The following is a 25,135-nucleotide window of genomic DNA, read 5'->3' as shown; positions in this document are numbered from 1 at the left end:
TGTTTCACAATACCTTCAGCTGCAGTGGGTTTATCTGTTACCTTTGCATTTATTGTTGCTGCATTTTTATCTTGCCCTCCCCCCAAGTATCTCATACGTAGTTCTTTTCTCTCCCCATTTTGTCCCCAGAGCAAGGCTTTGAGCTAGATCAGACTGAGAGTGTTGCGAGAAAACGATAGGCCATGAGTGGGCATTTGAACCCGAGTCCCCCTTTTTCTAATCCAACTTTCTGCTGGTTCATCCCTGTGGCTTTTATACGAAGGTGGGGTGGAGGACCTTTTTCGAGAGGACCACATTCCATCACGGTGAACCTCCCAGAGGGTGGCATGCCAGTGGCAAAAACTGGTCAAAGGGTGGATATGATCCATACCTTTAGCACAGTAGGCTGCATTCCAGCCAAGCAGAAGTCAGAGGCTTCTGCATAGTCACCCATGTATACACTCCACACACTTCTCTCCATGCACCGGCCAGGCGAGCAGTTTAAGGACACATTTCAGCCAGGCAAAGGCACTTGGGGAAGTCAAGAGGCTGGACTGGTGAGGAGGTGTATCCTGGGGAAAGCAGGCTTGGCCTAGAAAGCTACATCTGCCCCACCCCATTCCCTGGCTGGAGGTTCCCTACTCCTGTTCTACACTCACTCGATTTGTGGAAACTTCACCTTGTAATTTCTGAATTACAATTTCTTTCAAATTTCTTTCAAATCCCACAGCAGTTGTGTTTCTCCACAGTTTTGTGTGCCTGCACATGTGGAAACATGCTGTTTAGTCTGGCAGCAGGACCACTGCAGAAATTCATTAGTATTCATTAGCCAGCATGCTAAGTTTGAAGCGTTCCCTGGTTTCCCATCGTAAGAATGAACGCTGGTGTTGGCACAATGATGATTTTGCTACCTTTTGTTGTTGTGTTCCATCGGCATGGCATGTTTGCTTGGGATGGGTTCTCTCCACCCGGCAATCTGTTTGCTTGCAAGCCAAACAGATGGAGAGCGGCAGTCCTGGGTTCTTCTCCGTTATGACAACAAGGCAGCCCTGCCCCTGGCGGGATGATGTCTGTGTGGAGCTGAGGTTTAGTCCTCGCTTTGTCTTCCCCAGGCGAGAGCTGGGGCAGTGCCAAGACCCTACCTGCGCAGATGTTGTTGGCTGTGCCAGAGAAACTAAACAAGCAGCGTTACTTTCATAAGCTCCAGCAGCAGCTGCTAAACATTGCTCTGGTTCCGCTACAAGGCATTTCTCTGTTAAATACACCCCTCAAGCTCTGGTCTGTCGGCACAAGATAATGGAGCTCCTATTTGTTTTATGGCACGGTGTTTACAGAATGCCTTTCTCAAAAGTTACTCCAGAAATAACAAACAGCAGCCTTTTCAGAGAAAGCCCTCTGTGCTGAGTATTTCTTCCCCACCCCCCACCCCCCACACCCCGGTTATCCTTCATCTGCTGTGGGAGAGGTTGAATCACTTCCACATGACTCTTGAGGTGGGAGCTCAGAGGCCCCTAACTGCTGATGTTTAGCCACAGCTAGTGATGGAGGAGGAGGAAGAGAAGGGAGCTGGTACCGCTGGTATCATGGTCCTTAGATATCTGCTCATCATGGCAAATTCATAGATAAGAAGCTGCACGGAGACATTTGGGAGCTTCTGGGGAATTGGCAGCTGAAAGTAATAAGAGTTGCTGAGGAAGTGGATTGTTAACAAAAAAAGTAAAGGTAGCTTTTTTGGGCCGTGATGAAATATCCAAAATCTATTTTAGGACAATACCCTTTATTAAACTCGTCTTGTGAAATAACGTGCAAGCTTTTGAATTTTAAAAAAGTTCTTCCATCAGGCTGGATGGCTAAGAAAGTGGCTTAGGGAAAAGGGAGAAACTGAGCTGGCAGTCATGCCATGAGTCTGCATCTGGTCAGAGTCTTATGGCCCAATGTGGGAGGAGGGAGCCAACATCCTTATTCAAACATCTCCTCCTTCTGCCCACATTCTGCCATAAGACTTTGACCAGATGCAGATTCATGATGTCTTCCACAAGTTCCTTCCACTTTGCTTTGTTTTAATTTAGCCTGGTGAAGAGTTTTGGAAAACCTGAAAGCTTTTGCTCTTACTTTGTAAGATTGTTGTTGACCTAATAATGGAAAACCTCAGTTCAGAATTAAGCAACCAGAAATGCCAGATCTGATTAGAAGTTCATTTCCATTTCAGCATGCGAAAAAGGGGAGACCATCTCGAACAAATGCATTGGCTGTTCTTTTGTTTTAAAGGTTCAGGAAAGGCAGGATTTGATTGGAGAATGGTTAGGATTGCTGGCTAAATCAGTCCTAGTCCAGCTTTTGGAATGGTATCTGTGTTAAGTCTCTTGCAGCAAAACAGTATTGTACCTTCAAGGTGAATATATTTTTTGTGGCATCAGCTTTTGTGGCCTGCAGAGTCCACTTTATGAGATGTATGGAGCATTACCTTCAATTGGCAATTAGGTGTGCATGTGTGTGATACACACATTCGGATGCAAAAAAGTATACAGTCTGCAACAAATTCAGTTAAGCAGCCATTCATGCCAGCAGTCATAGATGCTCCTATCTAGGCATTCCCCATCTTAGTTCAATATGTATCAACAGAGACAGAAGCCCATACCCAGACCAAAACTGTGTATATTTTGTACTGAAAATCTAAAATATGTTTGCTAAGGGGAAGTAAATTTGGTGACCTATATACACTATACAAATCAGGGCCAGGCTGGGTTTCAGGGCCCAGAAATCCCCAGTGGCACACAGGGTGGGACAGGGATCCCTGCATGGGGGTGCCTGGTTCACGCCCCCTGAAAATCACGTGCCCGGGGCTATGGCCCCCTGGCCCCCTCCACACTATACCCCTGGTCGCAGTTGAGGATGGGTTTGTCAGGGAACAAAATGCAACAGGATGAAGTCAAAAAGGATGTGGATCTCTGGTTTCCGAGTGTCCCAAATCTTTGGGGGAATTAAGACCAGAAATTCACTGGTCGTGTGGAGTGCTGTGAGGGGGGTAGGGGGGTCACTGCTTTTTTAGTAGAACAGGAAGCCTTGCTTAATCCGACTTTGCAATAGCACTTGCTTTGTAGTCTATGGTGGCCAGGAATTCAATGATGGCCAAGAATTCATAGGAAGCTGCCTCATACCAAGACAGACTGACAGAGCGGGGGATAGATCATACCTTCTCCACCAGTCCCCTTGTTAGAAGGATACTGTTTACAAGCATAAGCTCCATTTCCATGCCTGGTCATGAAGAACACCCCTGCTCCCCTCTCACGAGACACTGAAAGGCAGGAAGCTCGTCTCTTGGCTGGCTAATACGTTTCCTTGGCTGGCCTACTCATTTCAAAAAATGCATCCAGTAATTGGAGTGCCAGAACTGATTGTAACTCTTCCACAGTTGGGTCAGGCTTGCAAGAAGCCATTTTTCTTGTCACCATGGGGAATGAGATTCTCCCCCACCCACACCCCAGTGATTGGGCAATCTCATTTCTGTGAATGGGAAGAGAGTTGCTTCCTTTGTGGCTTGTCTAACATGGGTATGTAGAAGACAGGATCACTATTAAAACCCTCTGAAGACTAGTTCATTCTGTTAATTTATTTGCAAGGTTAGCAAGCTCCTTGACCCTCAGCTCAAAAAGGTTTCAGTTGAAGCGTTTAAAGTAAGGACGAGAAGTAATAATGGCCTTGAACCCATTAATAGGTGTTGTGTGCCTGACTGGTGGAGTTGCTTCTGATGTCATTCCTTGGATTGTACACATTTTACTGAGGCTTGGAAGCCAGATTCCTTCCAGCTCTAAGAAATGTCAGCCTTTGCTCAGAGCAAATGTGCGGCAGTTGAAAGGATGTTGCAAGGCTCCCTTGCTGCCTTTTTACCTGGTTCATGTAATGTTGGTAGGAAAGCAGAGTGTTGATAACTTCATGATTGAATCAGGATGTAGTGTGTGTTTATCTTGGCAGCAGCACCAAAAGTGGGGGGTAGTTTGGAGGAGGAGAGAGCTCTGTAAATGAGAGAGAGAGAGAGAGCTGGTTCTTTTCTTTTCAAAGAGACCTTCCTGCTTTTTGCCTTGCTGAGACGAGCTGGAGAGAATAAGTCAGGAAGTAAGTCCTGTTGAGTTCAGTGGGGCTTACTCTCAGGTAGGTGTGCCTAAGTTGTGCAGCTTTTGCAAGCTTACTCAAAAATAAGTCTCCCTGAGTTCCACAGGACTTGCTTCCAAGTAATTATGCACATGATTACAACCTCATTACAGCAATGCACACTTATTAGGGAACAAATCCTGTTGAGCTTGGCAGGACTTGAGTAAACATATTTAGAGTTGGGCATACAGTGGTACCTCAGGTTACATACGCTTCAGGTTACAGACTCCGCTAACCCAGAAATAATGCTTCAGGTTAAGAACTTTGCTTCAGAATGAGCACAGAAATCGTGCTCCGGTGGCATGGCAGCAGCAGGAGGCCCCATTAGCTAAAGTGGTGCTTCAGGTTAAGAACAGTTTCAGGTTAAGAACGGACCTCCAGAATGAATTAAGTACTTAAACCGAGGTACCACTGTAGCTGCTTCTCTCAACCAGCACACCTTTTGGTGGCAGTTGCACATTAAGGACACACACTCTTTCAGAAGCATGAAATAAACCACAAACACACACACACACACACTCTGGCTGTGTACACACCATATATTCAAGGAACATTCAAAGCACATTCCCCCACCTGAAGGGAACAACCTTCAGAAATTACAGTTTCCAGGATCATTCCAGGGGAGAGAGGAGAAATGTGTTTTGAACATCTCGTCTACAAATTGTCCTGTGCTGTTTAGTGGGATTTTGCCTTCTTGCCAGCGCCTTTCTCAAGTGAGATGTCAAGTTGCATTTTGACATGGACAACTGCCAATCATAAGGCCAGAGTGACCCACAAGTGCCCAAAGAGGGCAGCTGTTCCAGCTGAGCCAGGCCACTCAGGGGAAACAAGAGCAGGCCGTCCCATTTTTCTGAGGGAGGGTAAGGTGGCTCCATGCCGAAATCTCACCAAGGAGTGGTCACCACAGATAAGACTAGCACGAGCAAATTAAGCAGCGGGAGCTCCTGATTCTGTGGGCAAGGGCATGGCCTCCAGTGTCGGTATGAGAAGGGAGGTTGCCTAAGTGCGTAGGTCAAGAGAAAAAACAAAAGGGATTTGAAAACTCAGAGGAAACTCTGGTAATCCCCACTCCCTGCGCTTATCTAGCACAGAGTAACAGTGCAAGTACAAAGAGCCAGATATGGAACCATGCGCACACACACGCACTCCAGGAATCCGGAGTCTGCAAACAAACTGATGGATTGTTGGGTAACTAAACCAGCAGGGCCTTTATTGCAGTGATACAGCAGTAGGAACAGCGCTTGCTGAGGAGGGGAAGCCCTAATGAATAGGTGACAAACCTGAGGGAGAGAATTCCTTTGACGGTGCTTTGCCCATAGTAGTCTTTGAGGATCAGGGAAGCAAACTTAACTCAGGTAATCAGCATGATTGCTGTTAACTGCAGCTTTTAAGGTATTTCTTGATTGTATTTTAATACCATCTTTCCCCTTGACCCAAGAAGCTTAGGGTGGTTTACATGGATTTTTGTAGGAGTGAAGGAAGCTGCATTATGTTGTCCAACCATTGGTCCATCTAGCTGAATATTGTCAATGCGTTCCTCCTTTCTTTTCTGCAGACCAGTGGCATAGCGTGGGTTGTCAGACCCGGGGCAAGGCAAGTAATTTGCGCCCCTTAACCCGTGGAGCCAGGTAGGGGCAGAGAGCTGTGAGTGCGAGCGCACTCCCCCCCAGATGTTGTGCCCGGTGTGGCCGCCCCCCCCTGCACCCCCCACGCTACGCCACTGCTGCAGACGGACCCTGTGAGGCAAATCACAGGCTGTGTGAGACAGTGACTTGCCCAATGTCACCCACTGAGTTGAGGTTTGAGCCCCTAGCCTGGCACTCTGTCTTGGCCTTTCCCAACTACAGGTTCCCCACCCCTCGGGTTACATACGTTTCAGGTTACAGACTCCGCTAACCCAGAAATAGTGCTTCAGGTTAAGAACTTTGCTTCAGGATGAGAACAGAAATCGTGCCCCAGAGGCGCGGCGGCAGCAGGAGGCCCCATTAGCTAAAGTGGTGCTTTAGGTTAAGAACAGTTTCAGGTTAAGAACAGACCTCCAGAACAAATTAAGTACGTAACCAGAGGTACCACTGTAATACATTCTTACAGCTCTTTAGAATATAAAGATTACACAGTAATTCGTTGTTAACAGGTTAGCCATAGCAAAGAAGGGGAGACACAAAGAAACCTGACTGGCACACCAGCAACAAATAATGAATCATAGAATCATAGAGTTGGAAGAGTTGGAAGAGACCACAAGGGCCATCGAGTCCAACCCCCTGCCAAGCAGGAAACACCATCAGAGCACTCCTGACATATGGTTGTCAAGCCTCTGCTTAAAGACCTCCAAAGAAGGAGACTCCACCACACTCCTTGGCAGCAAATTCCACTGTCGAACAGCTCTTACTGTCAGGAAGTTCTTCCTAATGTTTAGGTGGAATCTTCTTTCTTGTAGTTTGGATCCATTGCTCTGTGTCCGCTTCTCTGGAGCAGCAGAAAACAACCTTTCTCCCTCCTCTATGTGACATCCTTTTATATACATGGCTATCATATCACCCCTTAACCTCCTCTTCTCCAGGCTAAACATGCCCAGCTCCCTTAGCCGTTCCTCATAAGGCATTGTTTCCAGGCCTTTGACCATTTTGGTTGCCCTCCTCTGGACATGTTCCAGTTTGTCAGTGTCCTTCTTGAACTGTGATGCCCAGAACTGGACACAGTACTCCAGGTGAGGTCTGACCAGAGCAGAATACAGTGGCACTATTACTTCCCTTGATCTAGATGCTATACTGCCCTGTACAATGAACTTTTTAAAATAATGGGGGAATAAGGCAGCAGCAAAGTTTCAGCCTTCAAAAATTGGGCCAGTGAAAAGCAGTTTGGTAGTCAAGGCAGCTGTTCAGTGCCATGCTCCTGGGTCTCTGCTGGTGTGGTGGCAAAGAAAACAGGAGAGGAGGGTGGAGGCAGACGGAACTCCAGGCAAGCAGGAGAACGCCCCATGTAGAAATTTTCTGTAAAGCCATATTTCTGTACTGGTTTATCATAAAATATCAGGGTGGTGCAAAACAGTAAGACATAAAACACTATTTAAAAACAATACAAATAATAATTAAAGGGATTGGCTGATCAGTCAAAACAACAGCAAACGCCTGTTTTGTGAAAATGCCTTCAAGAGATGGCTGAAAGTCAAAAGCAGGAATGGCTGCTGAATCTCTGTTGGGAAAGTGTTCACCACAGCATGGAACCAACAGCACCAAATGCCTGACTTCAAATGGAGGCCAATTGAGTCTCTGTAATATGGCAGGCAGCTAACAGCACTCTTCTGTCTGATCCCCAGCACAACACTGGCTTGCAAGGAAGCATTCTTAAATTGTTTTCTTCTGGAATTGTCTTCAGTTAAAGGCCCACCAAAGCTTAAGTATGGTTTTTGGAGAAGTTGGCCGTAAGTGGAATGCCACCAAGCCTGGTTTGCGTAGTTTCTAGCACTCAAGTCCAAATGTTGAATTTTCAATAGTTCATCTAATGAAATGCAAAATTCCTCCTGAATAATTTTCTTGCAGTGGCCTTCTGTAGGCTGCTTGACCCTAATCATCCAGAGTCTTGGGGCTTTTCAGATCAGATCTCTTCAGACACTGCAAAAACTGTATGGCAATAAAGATGTTGAGAAGCTTTTAACAGACATTTCCTTAAAAGGCCAGTGCTTTTTCGAAACGTTGACTTCATAGAAATTCCTCTCTTTCTTTTGTGCAAATTGATCTCTTTGTATAATAACCATCCCCAGCCAGGCTATAAATCACTGCCTTCCATGAGGTGACAACAGCTTAAAGAGTTTTCTCAAGCGTCTGGGCATCCCCCATTGACCCCAAGACAGTGCTCTGATACGATATGATCACATGCACCGCACCAGGCAGTGATTTAGATAACATACTATGAGTAAGAGTTGGTAACAAAACTGACTCAACTGCCTTTACTGACACACACATGCTTGCAAACACTGAACATGGTATAGTGGTTGACAGTATGTCATTTAGGCTTAGTTTACTTAAATCTTTGCTTGCAGCCAGCAACTCTCTCTCTGGTGGATGGGAATTAGATACAGTATTTGTGAGCTTGGGCTAATGCGTGGCCAATTCTGCCCTTATAAGTGATTTGAGAAGAAACTGCCACTTGCACCCATCAAACGCTTTGATTCTCTGATTTAAATATGATCTCATAGCTACTGACAGAGACACCTGGATCTCTCTGGATCAAAACAGCCTTTCAGCGGTTTTGAAACCTCTTGAGTTTTTACAGCCAACGTGTCTGTGATTGGCTTTTCCTACCGAGGATGGGGGAATTTGTCAGTTCCTCCAAGTTTCAATGTTTTTCTACTTTTAAGTCCAGTTCTCCCCATTTCCATGCACAGTGTGGGGTTGTTGGGTGTGTGTTTTTTTTTAAGTCCCCGTGAAAATTCATCAGTGAATTTCTCTTAATATACAAATGTTTCTATGCATTTTTGCCTAATGTACACATTGTTGCAAAGCAATTCCCCCTAATATAATGCATGTTTGTATCTTATTTTCACCAATATGTGCATTTTTATGCACGCTTTACCCCGCTACATGCTGTACACATTCCTTGGCTGGAGAACTGCATTGCAAAATTCAGATAAGAGTGAATTTCAAAGATTGGCTGTGTTTCTGTTCGTGCATTTTGGGAAGTGCAAATTAAGTAGGTTTGCCTTTCAGCATGAATGGAATCTAATCTCTCCCTCCACCCCTAATTCCTACCTAAGTGTTAAGTCCAGGCTCTCTGTTTTCCCCCACCCTTCTAAAGGTAGTGGGATTCTATGTTCTTTTCAACTGGATTTTATTTTATTTATATAGCACCACCTGACCCAAAGAGGTTGCAAACTAAAATTCAACAAGGAGGAAGCAACAGAGAAATGGGAGGAAGTGGGGGCAGGGTAAAAAATAAAAAGTAAAGGAAAGTGTATTGTTTCAGATGTATGTGCTAGACAGAAACGTTTCAACAGGCAGCTAAAAGGCCAGAAAGGTGTGTTTTCGGAATGCCTTTTCCAGTCAGTTCTGGTAGGTACCTTTGTTACTATCTTGCTCAGTGCTGGTTTAAGACCTTTTTTGTTTTCCAAAGCTTTTAACTGAATTTGTTGTCCCTGCTGATCTGTTTGTTTTACTGGCCGCTGTTCCTGTGGCTGTTTTAGAAATTGTTTTGCTGACTGCTGCTGCTTATTTTGTTGCGCTGATTTCTTAAATAGCCTTTTGTCATTGAGTTTTTATGATGTTTTCTGTTAGCTGCTTTGGAGATTTGAGTGGGGGAAAGCAGCAACTAAACATTGGAAGTAAAATTATGGCCTTTTTAACTGGAAAGTTTTCAAAAGGCAAATCATTTGTGTGACATAGGATTAGACTGCACATCTTATACATGTCTACTCGGAAGCAAGTTCCATTGAGTTCTGTGGGATTTACCCCCAAGGAAGTGTATATAGTCTTATACCCCAAGTTAGTTGCATTTGGTTCCCATTATTTCAGAGGAACCTAAACTGAAGTCATGACTGACTTTTCACATTGATCTTAGTGGGACCTCAGTGGGACTAACTTAGGTTAGATTCGACCCAATGTGAAGTGCACTATAGCCAGTGTGGAGTCATGATTCGACTCTGTGTAGAAAGAGTTCAAATCTCCATGCCGATGTGAACCGCCCTGAGTGGCTGGGGGCCAACCATTGTCTCTCAACTGAGCCTACTACACAGGATTCTTGTGAAGATAAAAGTGAGATCACCCCCATCCATATTGGCCACCATGAGCTCTTGGGAAGCTGGCTATGTTGGGAACAGGACTAGACAGACCTTTGGTCCAATCTAGCAAGGTTCTTAAGTTTTGCTACTGCAAATGCCACTTAAAAATTTAAATCCTCTGTAATACTGATTGTGTTTAAAACAGGCATAGTCAAATTCGGCCCTCCAGATGTATAGGGACTACAACTCCCATCATCCCTAGCTAACAGGACAGGAATGATGGGAGTTGTAGTCCCAACACATCTGGAGGGCCGAGTTTGCCTGGTTTAAAATGTCTTGAAGGCTGTCAGTACATGCTTTGAGCTGCTGCCTACTCATCATTCATGCAACCACTTACTAGATGTGGACTCATTGTGTGTCAGCAATTCCCTTCCTGCTGTTTCATACTTCGAAGGTGGAGAAATTGTAGTGCAGATAAGAGCAATTGCCTCTGGGTCTCATTTTGATGATGATGGTGATGGTGATGTTTTCAGGGCGATGAGAAGAAATTCAGACATTACCTTGCCCTGCCCTTTCCTGCCCCCTCCATTTCCCTATGACTAGATTTCTAGAGGGTTATGTCTAAAAGTGCTTTTTATCTGTTAGCACAAAGATGCCAAGGCAGGCTCTTCTCCTTCGCTCCAGCTTCCTTTGTTCCACTCTTGACAACAGAAAAGCAGCTCAAGACTGGGCTTAACTGTACTCTTCTCCCCCCCACACACACCCCAAGGAATCAGCCTGCTCATTGCCAGTTTCTCTGCCTTGGCTAGAAGATCCTCTCTTGTTCCAACCAGCACTGCTCTTTTGGAGTCAGGAGAACCAAGTTTGACTAATTTCACTATGTTCCTTGACTCTCAAACTCTCTGCTTGCAGAACAGGAAAAGGAAGTTCTGCTTCCACTGGGAACCAATACCCTCAATTCTGACCTATCTTGGTTTTCTTTAACATTAACCCGTTCTGTGGTTACCGTAGGTGTGAGACGTGGCTTTTCTGTGCCAACGTTGCCAAATAGCGCTGTCTGTCTTCTGCCAGACCTTCGCAAGCTTTACATTTCATAACAGAATTTATATGCAGTCTAAGGGTAAACAGACTTGTTGACTGATTCCCGTTACCTTGCATAAGCTGTCAACTGAAGCCTTTATGACAAAAGAATGCAGCCAGTTTTACATTATTGTGTATACACTGCATGCTGTCAGTTTGCTGAAAATAGACTCTGCTCCCATTTTTACATGTTGTCATAATATTTTATCGAGTCTAGATAGACAGGATCCAGATCTCCTTTCTCTTTCTCTTCGTGGTAATTGTGAATTAAAAGACAATGTTTTGTATTAATTTGATTCCTTTTGTTGCCACAATCTTAATCTTTTTTTTATTCCATGTAACTGAGGAGGCATATGTGACAGAAAGGTAGGAAACAAGAAGCTGCTATAACCAATGTCTTCCCTCTGATGTGAAGCCTCCTGGGACTTTTAATGCCATCCTGATAACCAGTGGGATTTGCTGTCTTTATATAGAATGACAAGGATGGGAAAGGCTGAACAGAGAGTGGGATTTGCTTTCTTTCAGATCTGTTGTCACCTATGACTTCACCTGGCCTTTTGCTAGGCTGGTTTATTTTTAATATATGAGAAGGACAGCAGGTTACAGAAAAAGTAAGACAGCTCCCTTTCTGCTTTTCATTATTGGCAACCTATGCTCCTCAAAGGTTAGACTTGCAGTCCTGGTTCTCATGGGGTCTTTGAGGTTGGTTCCAGTGCAAAAGAGCAAACTATTTTGGTGCATCAGTTAAAGTGTTAGACTAGGACTAGGCAGATCCAGGTTCAAATCTTCACTGAGTTGCAAATAGTATTGGGTTGGTAGGTCTTCCTCTGCTAACTCAGGCTTGCTGCAAGTATGAAATGCAGCAGGGAGGGAAGAGCCCATGAGCATCCTTGTAGGATGGTTGAAATTAAAATGTGATCAAATAAATAAATAAAAGATAGCCCTCTTACTAATCAGTTCTTGGGCTTCTATGCCTGCATTAACTTGGGAATAAGTCTCAGTCATCTTAGTGGGGCTCACTTCTCAATAGGTGTGCTGCATCTGCATTGCCCTGTAAGGCCACATTCACACCATATCTTCTTCTTCTTCTTCGTCGTCTTCTTCTTCTTCGTCTTCTTCTTCTTCGTCTTCTTCTTCTTCTTCTTCTTCTTCTTCTTCTTCTTCTTCTTCTTCTTCTTCTTCTTCGTCTTCTTCATTTATTATTTCTATGCCACCCTTCTGGGTGGCTCTGCACAAAAATTAGTAAAAACACAGTACAACATCAAACACTAAAAATTTCCCTGATGCCACTTTAAATAGACACGGCTTCCCTCAAAGAATTCTGGGAGCTGTTGCTTGCTAAGGGTGCTTGAGGGTTCTTAGGAAGCCCCTATTCTCCCCACTGAGCTACAATTCCCAAAGTTCCCTATGAACAGAGATTGGTTGTTAAACTACTCTGTGAAAGGCAGCTCTGAGGGTTTATGGGGCCTCCTAACTCTCATCACCCTTAACAAACCACAGCTCCCAGAATTCTTTGAGGGAAGCCATGACTGTTCAAAACTGGATCAAAGTGCTTTAAATACATGGTGTGAATATGGCCTTAGAGAAGATTTGGCGCTGTTTAATGTACTGCAGCCAGCCTGTCATAATCACACAATCTGGGCAGGTGAAGCCATTCAGAAGAGGGATTTATAAGCAGAGACACAGGTGGCGCTGTGGGTTAAAGCCTCAGCGCCTAGGACTTGCTGATCGAAAGGTCGGCGGTTCGAATCCCTGCTGCGGGGTGCGCTCCCGCTGCTCGGTCCCAGCGCCTGCCAACCTAGCAGTTCGAAAGCACCTCCGGGTGCAAGTAGATAAATAGGGACCACTTACCAGCGGGAAGGTAAACGGCGTTTCCGTGTGTGGCTCTGGCTCGCCAGAGCAGCGATGTCACGCTGGCCTCTTAAGTGAGATGGGCGCACAACCCCAGAGTCTGTCAAGACTGGCCCGTATGGGCAGGGGTACCTTTACCTTTACCTTTATGCAAACAGCCTGTAGATAGGATCATTCATCTGTCTTTAAAATAAACATCAAGGTGATGAACAGGTGGCTGAGGTAAGTACAAATGCATATGAAGTGTGGCTTCTTTTACAAAATGCCTGATGAATGTTGTCTGAAATTTGCCTGAAGTCACAAGACATGGCCTGGCTCCCTCTTGCAGGAGATCACTTTCAACAATGAAGAGGAGTTTAGGATCACTGTGCCATCTTTATAGATGTAGTGGCATTTTTTAAAAAATGGATATCTTCCAGGTTTTTTGGGCTGAGCTCATGTGTAACGTTGCAGCCTTGCAGGAATAATCCATTTGCGCAGCCAACGTTATGGCTGAGCTAGTTAGCTTATAGTTTCCAGCTGTGGCAGCTCCTGTGATCTCTGGCATACATTTCAGGAGTATCACTTGTTCTTACTGTGTAGTTCAGGAAAGCCACAAGTGTTGCTTTGCAGTTTATGTTGCTGATGGAGAAAAACCAAGTACATTGGAAATGCCTTAGCCTGGAACAGCAGAATATGTCTTTGAGGAAACGGCGGTCAGTTTCTACAAAGGAAACTGTCAACATGTTGGGCTGTACTGGGGAGTAGGAGAGATAGCAGAGCTCATGTATATAGCCCTACAAGGCCTACAAAAGGGGTCATCTTACTTGTTTTAGTCCATCATTTTTTATTTCTGACTTCCCTGACTTTCGGGCTCCTTGTTATGTCCTCCTGTTCTTGATTTCACCTTCTCCAGAATTTTCTCTTCGGTCTTATGTGCTTGTCATCTTCACCGTCTTCACATCATTAATCCCTCTCAAAAGTAATTTGTGTGTCATTCCTTAAGGTTAGATCAAATGCATCACTTCTCATTTCGCTTTTCTGTTGTGGGGGACACACCAAGCAGTTTGCTACGTAACAAAATTATTTAAAATGTTATGGGCAGCAAACAGCCTTAAAAGCATGATAGTTGAAACATCAGCAGATAAAAATCAGACCAGGAGAGTAAAAGCAAAACAGCAAAATGACAGAAAATGTATAAAGCATCAGTTCCTGAGCAAGTGGATGACAGTGATAGTTGAGTAAATATTTCCAGGACAGTTTTCCTGTGTGCTCGAATTTATTATCTCTCCTCTTTCTTCAGTGGAATACCCAATCAGTGTGCATTGAATTCACAGGCAGCATTTCATCTAGACACAAACACATCTAGACACATAGCTTCAGCAATGTTGGTGTGTTGTGCCCTCGGACCACGTCCTGGGACAAAGTGATTTGCATAGATTAGAAGTGGAGAACCTGTTGCCTTCCTGCAGCTCCCATCATCCCCAGGCAGTGACCATGGTGATTTCCATCCATAGCCTTTCCATCCATCATCCTTGGCAAAAACAGGAAACTCTAAGTTGGACTTTTTAAAATGGTTCTTACATTGCATTTTGTGCTGTTAGGAAGTTGTTCCTTCCCAATGTGAGTAATACGTTTTGTTTACTCTTAAGTCTGATTTTTGCAGTTTTATTTATTTAGTGTTGTAATGTATGCAAAGTTTAGTTTGCCTAGAGCAGGCTTCCTCAACCTCGGCCCTCCAGATGTTTTGAGACTACAGGTCCAGTCGCAGACGACTCTGGGGTTGCAGCACTCATCTCGCTCTATAGGCCGAGGGAGCTGACGTTTGTCCACAGACAGTTTTTCTGGGTCATGTGGCCAGCATGACTAAGCCACTTCTAGTGGACCAGAGCAGCACACAGAAATGCCATTTACCTTCCCGCCGGAGCGGTACCTATTTATCTACTTGCACTTTGACGTGCTTTCAAACTTCTAGGTTGGCAGAAGCAGGGACTGAGCAACGGGAGCTCACCCCGTCGCGGGGATTCAAACCACCGACCTTCTGATTGGCAAGCCCTAGGCTCTGTGGTTTAGATCACAGTGCCACCCACGTCCCTAGTTTAATCTATTTAACTATGGTTTAACTTTAAAGTGACAAGCATACCAGGCCATTCTCTTAGAGAAGGTGCTTTCTGAGCCTGTTTCTTCTCCTCCTTGTGTGTTTTTGGGGTGTGGCAAACAGTAGTTTTCCTTCCAATTTAAAAATGTTCTCTAAAAATGGCTAAAAATAGATCAAAACTGTTAGTGTAGCCTACTGTGCCTCAGGATATGGAGAGTTTCCTTTCTGTCACTTGGGACTTAAGACTGCAATCCTATACCCACTAAATGTTGAGGAAGCCTCGTTGATCTTAATGCATCTTACTTCTGAGCAGATATTCACAGAAATGTGCTGCTAACCTCCTGGGTCCTACATGCTGGAAAAGGCTTGTCTGCCTTCTGCTTCACACATGTGCCAAATGAAGACACTGTAGCATTTAGCTGGTGTGATGCTAGCACAGAATCTAATAGCTTCCGATCCAAGTTTTTGTTTTGACATATAAATCTGTACTGTTTGCCTCCTCTTCATCTCTCCTCTCTTCTCTCAATTCCTTCATGACTACTGAATAGCAGTTGGGTTTAGGGTTGTATGAAAGTGGAATAGCTTTCCAGAACGCTTGAGGAATTGTGTTGAGGTTGGTTTTTTTACTGTCATTCTATGAACAAGTGTTTTTTTTTAAACAACGTGTACCATTTAATACAATACAAAACAGTATTTTTGACCTGTGTGCTGGAAGAGAGACATGGACCCAAGAAACCCTGTTCTGCATAACGCAGATTAGTTTTTGGAAACGGTTGCCTTTCACTAGGGACTCTTCTACAAAGATAAACAGTGGGGAGGTTAATAGGCCATAAGATTGGAGTGCGTTTTATGTGGTGGTTTTTAATCTATGGTTTTATATGATGCGTTCTGCCCACTCCTAGAAAATGGATGTTAACTGAGTGAGCTGGAGGTGTTAAAAGAGTCAGGCTGAGAGTAGGCCTAAACCGTACCGCATATAATACTAAGTCAAGCAAATCCTAGAGAGGATAAAGGGAGCCTTTCGAAGTCACTTGCTAGTATAGAGAATGGGGTTTCTTGAAATGCATAAGGCCTCTGGACTTGAATGTGTTCTGTACTGATTAATGAATAACTTCCTTTTTAAACATAATGAAAATGTATTTTTGTCTCTAAATACACTGCCCCTTCAGTGTTCAATAACTAATAGTCAGGACACATCTGCCATGTCATCGAATCATAGGGTCTGGTATCCTCATCAAACAGCTGCAGAAGCTTCAGTTAATAAAGGCATAACAAACGTTGCTCTCCTGGGAGACATTCCTTTCTCCCTAAGTAGTACCAGCCAGCTTTCAATTAAGGGAGAACATTTACATTTCCCCCCTCTTCAAATACTCCTGCAGTTGGTTTTCCTTATGGAAGATTCCAGAACTACATAAAAAAAAAACAACAACCAAAAGAAGACTTGCAGGCTTGTCCATTACAATTATGTAAGACCTAAAGCTGCCCAGCCACAGGCTTCCTGAGCTTTGCCTTGCGTCCTGGGCTTTAAGCCAGAGACTCCAAGCAAAGCTCAAAGCCCAAGGCATAGGCTGTGTCCACATTCCCATTTACTGCACACTCGCTGCGTTTCCAGTGCTGCCTCTGTAATCTATGATTGCGGGGTGTTATTCAAAATTCATATATATCCTGTACTTTGTTGTAACCTACTAAAGTCTGGTGTGTTCTCGCTCAAGCCATCTTCCCACTGACTGGTGTCTTAAGTTCATACCTAGCCATTTAAGGGGTAAACACCTTTGCATAGGGAAAGACATCCCCACCCTCTCAGTGCCCTCCTGCTCCCGGAGTGTACAAAAACAGAAAACACAATGGAAGCCTTGCTGGGGTGAGGAGCTATGAAACAAATGGGGAGGGGAACATCATTGCACTTTAAGGCAGTATTGAGAACACACCCTTATGGGACAAGCACAGCTAGGTTGCGGTGGGGGGCAGCGGTGTTGGGGGGAGTCACCGTAGACAAGTTTGCTGTATACAAATGCCATGCTATGGAAAGAGTGCAACTGCAGATTGAGCAGCCTGAATCATGTGTGTGAAACCTTGCCAATGTCAACTTCCACCTGCAATTCCAATCTTGGGAGTAAGCACCATTGAATCACTGGGGCTTGCCTCTGAGTAGACCTGTCCAATGGAGCAACTCTTGTAAGTTGTAAATACTAAATAAATACATATTTTTATTTTCCACAAATGACGTTTTTAAAGTAGAGAAATATGGAAAAGCCTAATCATTTTTTAAACTACCTATTATGATGTATTTGCTTTCCTGGTCTATTACAGAAATGCAACATAAGGTTCCTCCTTTCGTCCTGCCTCCATTTCCTGTCCTGCTTTCTCATGTTCCTTTATTGGTAAAATTACTGGTTGGCACATGCTTTCCAAAAGTGGGGGTGGAGCACATTGGAGCCTGCCAGTCAGTCTTGTTGGGGTTGTCCCATCTCCAGAACTAGGGGACATGAAGTACAGTATTTGAAATTATGCTGCCTTCATTTTGTTGTGTACTTTCGGATGTTTATTTATTGTTTATGGCTACTTTTGTTATGTTTGTAATTGGGTTTTTTCATGTTGCAAGCTGGCTGGAGCATGGTTTTAACTATGGGAATAAGTGCCTTTTTTCTAGAAAAATAGGTGCCAGTACTCACCATAAAGTTGTTACAGTAAGTGTCCTACTTTTTAACAACAAGAAGAAGAGGTGATGGTACTGTGGACCCTTGATTACCCCCTGTAAAAAAGCACATATGGGAATTATATATGTATTATATGTGTATGAGATGAAATGGGTGAAACCCTGAACAGCAGTACTCCCCACTGCTAAATTCCCACCCTTGTTTGTTTTAACAAGCACCTATTTCATGCTCTAAACAGAGGTAATGAAGACATGATGCTTATGTCAAGCAGCAGTAATAATTGGAACGGGTACGCTCTTGTCAGTCAGAAGGCAGTGCCTTCAGCAGTCACAATGCATTTTCTGTCTAATGCTCATTTGCTTGTGTAAACCTGTCAATCAATCACATTTTAAATTACAAAAGCAAAAGCCTCCCCCGTCCTCTTCATAATGCCTGTCACAATGTTTGGCTCTTTTCTCAGTGTCGGCGCTTCCGACGTGTGTCATGGGTGGGAAACTCAGCTTAGCAATGAAGTCACTGGATTCTAAGAAACGTTGCATGAACAAGTTGCAAAGGCAACCCGAGTGAACCGGGAAGGCTTCATTCAAATAATGGAGTCAATTGTATTTTGAGTTGTGAGTGTGGTTTTATATGCACACTATCGCTCTGGCAATATCTTGGCAACACCCCGGGATCACCAGTCTGAGGATGCTCCAGCCCTGATCTGGGTGATTCCTGTGGGCTCACTTTGCCATGACCCTAATTCTGTTACCATTTTGCCAACAGGTGTTTGTTGCCTGCCATAGCCTTCTGCAGCTGGCCCAGCTCCTCTACAGTGCCTACTTCAAGAGCAGCCTGACAACCATCGAGAAACGCTTTGGCCTCTCCAGTTTGTCCTCTGGCTTTATCTCCAGTTTGCATGAGGTAACTGTGTGAGGCATACCGGTTCAACATAAAGCTAGTGGAATTGGTCATCCTGCCTCAGTACTCCCTGTGCTTCCCTGAGCTTAGTTTAGGTACCTGTGGTTATGCAGTCATTGTTGATGAAGTAATGGATGATAGTTCACACTCCAGATAACCTAGAAGACCTTCTTCTACTGCTGCTTACATCATTGAGGCCATGAGTGTATAATAATAATAATAATAATAATAATAATTAATTTGTTATTTATACCCCGCCCATCTGGCTGGGTTTCCCCAGCCACTCTGTGCGGCTTCCAACAAAACACTAAAATACAATAACCTATTAAACATTAAAAGCTTACCTAAACATGGCTGCCTTCAGATGTCTTCTAAAAGTTTGGTAGTTATTTTTCTCTTTGACATTTGGTGGGAGGGTGTTCCACAGGGCAGGTGCCACTACCGAGAAGGCCCTCTGCCTGGTTCCCTGTAACTTAGCTTCTCGTAGCAATGGAACTGCCAGAAGGCCCTCGGTGCTGGACCTCAATGTCCGGGCAGAACGATGGGGGTGGAGACGCTCCTTCAGGTATATTGGACCAAGGCTGTTTAGGGCTTTAAAGGTCAGCACCAACACTTTGAATTGTGCTCAGAAACATACTTGGAGCCAGTGTAGGTCTTTCAAGACCAGTGTTATATGATCTCAGCAGCCACTCCCAGTCACCAGTCTAGCTGCCGCATTCTGGATTAGTTGTAGTTTCTGAGTCACCTTCAAAGGTAGCCCCACATAGTGCATTGCAGTAGTCCAAGTGAGAGATAACTAGAGCATGCACCACTCTGGTGAGACAGTCTGCAAGAAGATAGGGTCTCAGCCTACGTAGCAGATGGAGCTGGTAAACAGCTGCCCTGGACACAGAATTGACCTGCGCCTCCATGGACAGCTGTGATTCCAGAATGACTCCCAGGCTGCGCACCTGGTCCTTCAGGGGCACAGTTACCAGGGAGTCCTCCACACCTGCCCATCTCCTGTCCCCCAAAAACAGTACTTCTGTCTTATCAGGATTCAACCTCAATCTGTTAGCTGCCATCCATCCTCCAACCGCCTCCAGACACTCACACAGGACCTTCACCACCTTCACTGGTTCCGATTTGAAAGAGAGGTAGAGCTGGGTATCATCCGCATACTGATGAACACCCAGCCCAAACCCCCTGATGATCTCTCCCAGCAGCTTCATGCAGATGTTGAAAAGCATGGGGGAGAGGACAGAACCCTGGGGCATCCCACAAGTGAGTGCCCAGGGGTCTGAACACTCATCCCCCCACCTATAGCCTATCATATAGCAATAGGCTATACGAGGAAGAGATGGCTTTTAAGAAGGCAAACTGGATGCTGCCTTGGAATGACACTTAGCGAGGACAATTCCTTCCAAAACAAGAATCCTGGGAAGGGAGAGGGGGCAGTGGGAAAGAATGATTTTGAGGCCTTGGGGCCTGCTGCTTTCTGACTGTTTCCCTGAGAAAGAGGAGAGCCTGACCTACCTTTCTGTGCAATGGAGTGCTGCTACACCCATGGGTTTAATAGATATGTGCTTTCTTCCAGGCCCTCAGAAGTGGTGCCGCATCTGGTGTGTAATGCTGCATTACACGTTAATTAATGCTATATTAAAAGAAGGTGAAACCCCCCCCCCAATTTGTTATGGAGCTGTGAGTCAGACCATTACAGCATCCCCTGCACCATCCAAAACTAATGTCTAGAACTTCACACACAGTGATAGCCTTTATTATAGCAGCACCTTTGTAGTACCCCCATAATTAAGATTATGTCAGTGTTTCCCATGAGAGATCCCTCTTTCCCCGGGGATGGAGTCAACATCATTCATGGAACCCAGCCAACAGCAACGGCTTTTGCTGCTTCGGTTGTGGTTTTGCTCTGCTTCCTTTGCCCTGCTTTCGAATCCAGGAGACCCTCCAACTCCAGTTCTTCCCCATTCCCTTTCTGAAACATTTTCTTCAGCCTCTGCTTCCCATAATTCTCTGCATTGCACTTTCGCTGGCAGGTTTAGAGCCCTCTCCCCTTTCCTAACCTCTAAACCAGGCATCGCCAACCTGTGGCCCTCCAGATGTTTTGGCTTACAATTCCCATGATCCCTAGCTAGCAGGACCAGTGGTCAGGGATGATGGGAATTGTAGTTGAAGACATCTGGAGGGCCGAAGGTTGGGGATGCCTGCTCTAAGCTCTGCAGCTTTGGGGCTGCTTAATTTTCTCAGCTTGTTTATAAGTACTTTTAATACACTAGGAAATTATCCTCCTGCGGGAAATGACTCCTAGCATCTTTTTGTCATTTCCAGCACAGACTTCCCTTTGAAACAGATCAGGAGAAGCAGAAGCTTTAGATACTTTTGTGCTCTGGGATCCGAAACTATCGGAAATGTCAGAGGCACATCTGCAATGCAGAATCCTGCAAAGGGCCATTGACAGCAGGAGGTTAAAATGGGGACCATCTTGCTTTCGCTGCCTCCAAGCAGGAAAAGACTGCAGGACGTAAACAGGCGGTCTGGACCGATCCAAAGTTCTTGTCCATCGGATATTCCTGTCCAAGAAGAGCACAACAGTCTTAATACCAGTGCAGCAGTGACTGCAATACAGTCTCCCATCTACTTACCCACCAACAGTAGGCTGCCCTTGACTTTGAATTTCTCCATGTGGTACTGTTTTGCAGTGGCTGGTGCTATAATATAGTTCTGGCTCTGCTTGAGCAGTTTTCAAGTTGGAACTTGGCCCCTAGTGACTCAATCAGGAACAGCTTTGATTTTTAAGCTTGATATTTGGCAAAGCACCTGGGGCCTGGCAAGCGACGCTATCAAATTCTAGGGGGAAACACAAAATAGGTGTGTTAATTAGCCGGGGCTCTGCTGCGTTTGCACAGTTTGTACTGTCAGCGTGCGAAGAGCACGCGAACCGCACTTGGGCAGAAATATAAAATGGATGGGGCCTGAAGTAAACATGAGCCTCTGGGCCTGGCACAAGCAGAAAGCAGAGCAGAACCGACATCCAAGGGCCCAGCAGTTAGCCATCAGGGTGAGCAGCTCTGGTTCACATAGCAGTGCGAGGGAAAGCGTTTGCCAAAGCCTCACACTTAACTGAGAACATAAGACCAGTTAAACTGTGCTGTGTTAGCGTGACTGTCCATCTGTTTAGATTTGTTTCCCACTCCTTTCTCTGAGGGCTGTTCTAGAAAAAATCACTCCCAGTGGTTCTCACCCTGTTGCTGCCTCCAGCATCAACTACTTCCAGAGACTTGAGAGGAAGCCCATAAACATGTCAGTCGCAACCCACTTCTCTTTGAATGCCCATGGGATACATGGACAGAATGCAAAAATCAAAACTGAACAGTTCTTCAGGGCAAGCCCAACCACTGGACAGAGCGAGGCAGCTCTCAGGTGGCAAAACCCCCCTGAATCCTCTATGCTGCCTGGCCTGCACCACCAAAGGTAGCTTGCTGACTTCAGGTACAGAGAAGGTTACAGTCCTGCTGGTGGTGTTGAGGTAAGATTCACCTGCCAGTCTAGTTGGATGCACCTTCTTGTCCCTTTAGGTCAGGGAGCAAAATGTCTTGGAGCTGGCCCTGCAGTCCCCAGTGTTATACCTCTTGGGCCATCCATATTTCCTACTTTATTCAGGACTCTAAATCGCTGCTTCTGCAACTCTTTCTACCTAGCTAGAGAAGCAGCTACTTCAATGAGCATCTTTATGGACCTCTCCCTAAGTAGTAGGAGTAACAGAACTTGCCCAAAGGGCAAAATAAGAGCAAATATTGATTATGCCCCATTATATCATGGTATATGTGTCTGAAACGAGATCACATTTTTAACCGTTTATTTTGTCAAGTAGTGTAGGCAGCATCATTGACCTGGATTTACATTGAGATCTCTAATACTGAGGCTGATATTGTTGTTGTTGTTGTTGTTATTGTTGTTGTTGTTGTTGTTATTATTATTTTAAAAGGTTCAAGGCCTGTACCTTTTCCCCTGTGGGAAAGATCCTGGTTACTTTTTGTATGTTGACATTTTTTGTTGAAGTTTTTAAAAAAGCATAGGGTCAGATTCAACCAACCCATTCGCAAGGGGCTGCTACTTCAATGAGGTTCACCCCCCTGTGTTTCCCCCAAATCTTCTTTCCCCCAAACAGTATGTAGGGTGAGGGAAAGGAGAGGTTGTTTCATAGGGCAAGCAGAAGTGTTTATGCTGATGGAATGGTCTCCTTAAGGCTATGCTGAATTCCACCTATTGTTTCTTACCTTTTACCTTAGAAGGATTTCTATCCTGAAAAGCAAGGTAGAATTAATGGTAATAGATAGATAGATAGATAGATAGATAGATAGATAGATAGATAGATAGATAGATGATAGATAGATAGACAAACAAACAACATAAAAAGCTGCCTTGGGATTGGTTGGTCTAGCTCAGTATTGTCTACACTGATTGGCAGAGGCATTCCAGGATTTCAGACCCTGTTCTCTCCCAGCCCCAACTGGAGATGGTGGGGATTGAACCTAGGAACTCCTAATTACAAAAAGCATGATCTCTGCCACTGAGCCACAGCCCTTCCCTTCTTTGACATGAGTGTGCAGGAGCCATTAAACAAAACAAACTCTGGTGCCCTGAAATGCTCTAACCAGGTCCTGAAACACATTGCTCCATTCACAGCAGGGGACACAGGAAATTCTTCAGTACTTTTATGCAAAAAAGATGTTGTCTTGTAGTTGGGAAACCTCCATGGTGTCCACTTTGTGGTAGATTCCTCGGGCAGTCATATATCTGTGGCCATTCCAACCCACAAGTAGTTATCTTTCCCATCCATTTGGAATACATTTGCTTTTGCTTCCAGACACTTTCATACTTTTATATGGGGCTCCCCTTCCTGACTCTCTCTGGGATTATAAAGTTTTTCTCATTTATTTGTTAGATTGGTTCCAAAAGCCACAAAGCCCATGTAAGCATATAAGAAAAGAAACTTGGGCACAATTACTGTAGTTTCAAATGTTAAATTAGTCTGAAAGTCTGGACCAAGCCAGTGCAATTCTAACTTTATGTAACCCGCACGTTATGGCTAACCATTACATCTCATGCAACATGTAAATGTTTTGAGACAACAAGGGAATTGTCTCATGCCAAACCCATAGATCCACATACTTCCAAACAGATTTTAAAATCCAGACCCTTTAACAGACACCAAGAGGACTGATTTGAATCACATGTCCACATTCTTGCGCAGTACTGACCATTCAAGAATGCATTTGGGGGGTATTGAACTATGCATAGGGCAGATCCTTACTTTAGTGTAAGCCAACATCTTCAACTGAGCTGTGTTGGCCTGCATTATGTGGAAAAAAAAATTGGCGCAAAAGAATGCTAGATTGTTTAGCAATAATGTTTGTTTGGGGCCATTATTGGTACATGAAGATGTTTAACATGAAGATGTTGCCACAGTCCAAATTTACACAATAATCTGATTGGATGTCACTATTTAGGTACATACCAATTAAACATTTGTGTTCCACAGAGCAGAAGTACCTTTAGCATCTCTTTTATTTCAAAAATAATAGAAATGAATGCTGTATGTGGATTTTTTTTCTATTGTAAATATCTCTGGTGAGGACATACTTACATCTAATGCTCGCATTGTGTGCGAGTGTTTAATGTATAAAATGAATTCCTTCATTTAAACGCTCCAGAGAATTTATTAAATACAATCTCAGAAATACATTTGCATTTGTTGGTTATCCTGCTGCTTTATTGCTTTTCAACCATAACAAGTAAATCGTGGGCACTTAACATTTGGAAAGTGTTGTGTGTTTAAAAGACCCACGCTACCCTGCTTTTTCCTTTAAATGATCATAGGTGTTGCTTTCACCCAGGGGAGTGTTCAACATAGGCATGTTTACTTTCGGTTGCTATTGCATCAAGCAGTGACTTGCACGTGCGAATCAGCCTTCACAGATCAAATAACCAGAACAGATCCAATAGAATAATTTTCATTAATCTTTAGACAATCAAATGTTCAGTAATCTTGTTGTTTGTGAACTGGCCCTTAGGCCTTCTAAGAGCCCTTTGCTCTGAACTAAAAGGTAAAGGTAAAGGTACCCCTGCCCGTACGGGCCAGTCTTGCCAGACTCTGGGGTTGTGCGCCCATCTCACTCAAGAGGCCAGGGGCCAGCGCTGTCCGAAGACACTTCCGGGTCACGTGGCCAGCGTGACATCGCTGCTCTGGCGAGCCAGAGCTGCACACGGAAACGCCGTTTACCTTCCCGCTAGAAAGCGGTCCCTATTTATCTACTTGCACCCGAGGGTGCTTTCGAACTGCTAGGTTGGCAGGCGCTGGGACCGAACAACGGGAGCGCACCCCGCCGCGGGGATTCGAACCGCTGACCTTTCAATCGGCAAGCCCTAGGCGCTGAGGCTTTAACCCACAGCGCCACCCGCGTCCCTTTGCTCTGAACTACCATCCAGTTAATCTATTTCTTTCTGCCTTCTCCACTGTTGTGTTCCTTTTCCATACTGTTCTGTTATGTACTGAGTTGAATAGGATCCAAACTGCAGCAGTCTGATTGGTCCTAGAACAATAGGATCCAAAATGCAGCAGTCTGATTGGTCCTAGAACTATAGGATTCAGAATGCCGCAGTTTGATTGGTCCTAGAACAATGCAGCAGTATGTCTGGTCAGCAGGAGCCACCCAGTCCAGCTCCAGATAG

At 44.7% G+C, this 25,135-nt stretch overlaps 1 protein-coding gene across 2 annotated transcripts in view; it reads left to right on the top strand.

The window, feature by feature from the left end:
* SLCO2A1 (solute carrier organic anion transporter family member 2A1) overlaps positions 1 to 25,135 on the top strand; it is a 57,312-nt gene that overhangs the window by 5,177 nt on the left and 27,000 nt on the right. For both annotated transcript variants that reach the window (XM_081910410.1, XM_081910411.1), the window contains exon 2: positions 18,272 to 18,409. In XM_081910410.1, coding sequence (XP_081766536.1) covers positions 18,272 to 18,409 — 138 coding nt within the window. The remainder of the gene's footprint in view (positions 1 to 18,271; positions 18,410 to 25,135) is intronic.

Source organism: Podarcis melisellensis (assembly GCF_964234715.1).
Source record: "Podarcis melisellensis genome assembly, chromosome: 5".
In the NCBI taxonomy this organism is placed as follows: domain Eukaryota; kingdom Metazoa; phylum Chordata; class Lepidosauria; order Squamata; family Lacertidae; genus Podarcis; species Podarcis melisellensis.
The sequence above is the reverse complement of the archived record's forward strand: the minus strand, read 5'-3'. Positions and strand labels throughout refer to the sequence as shown.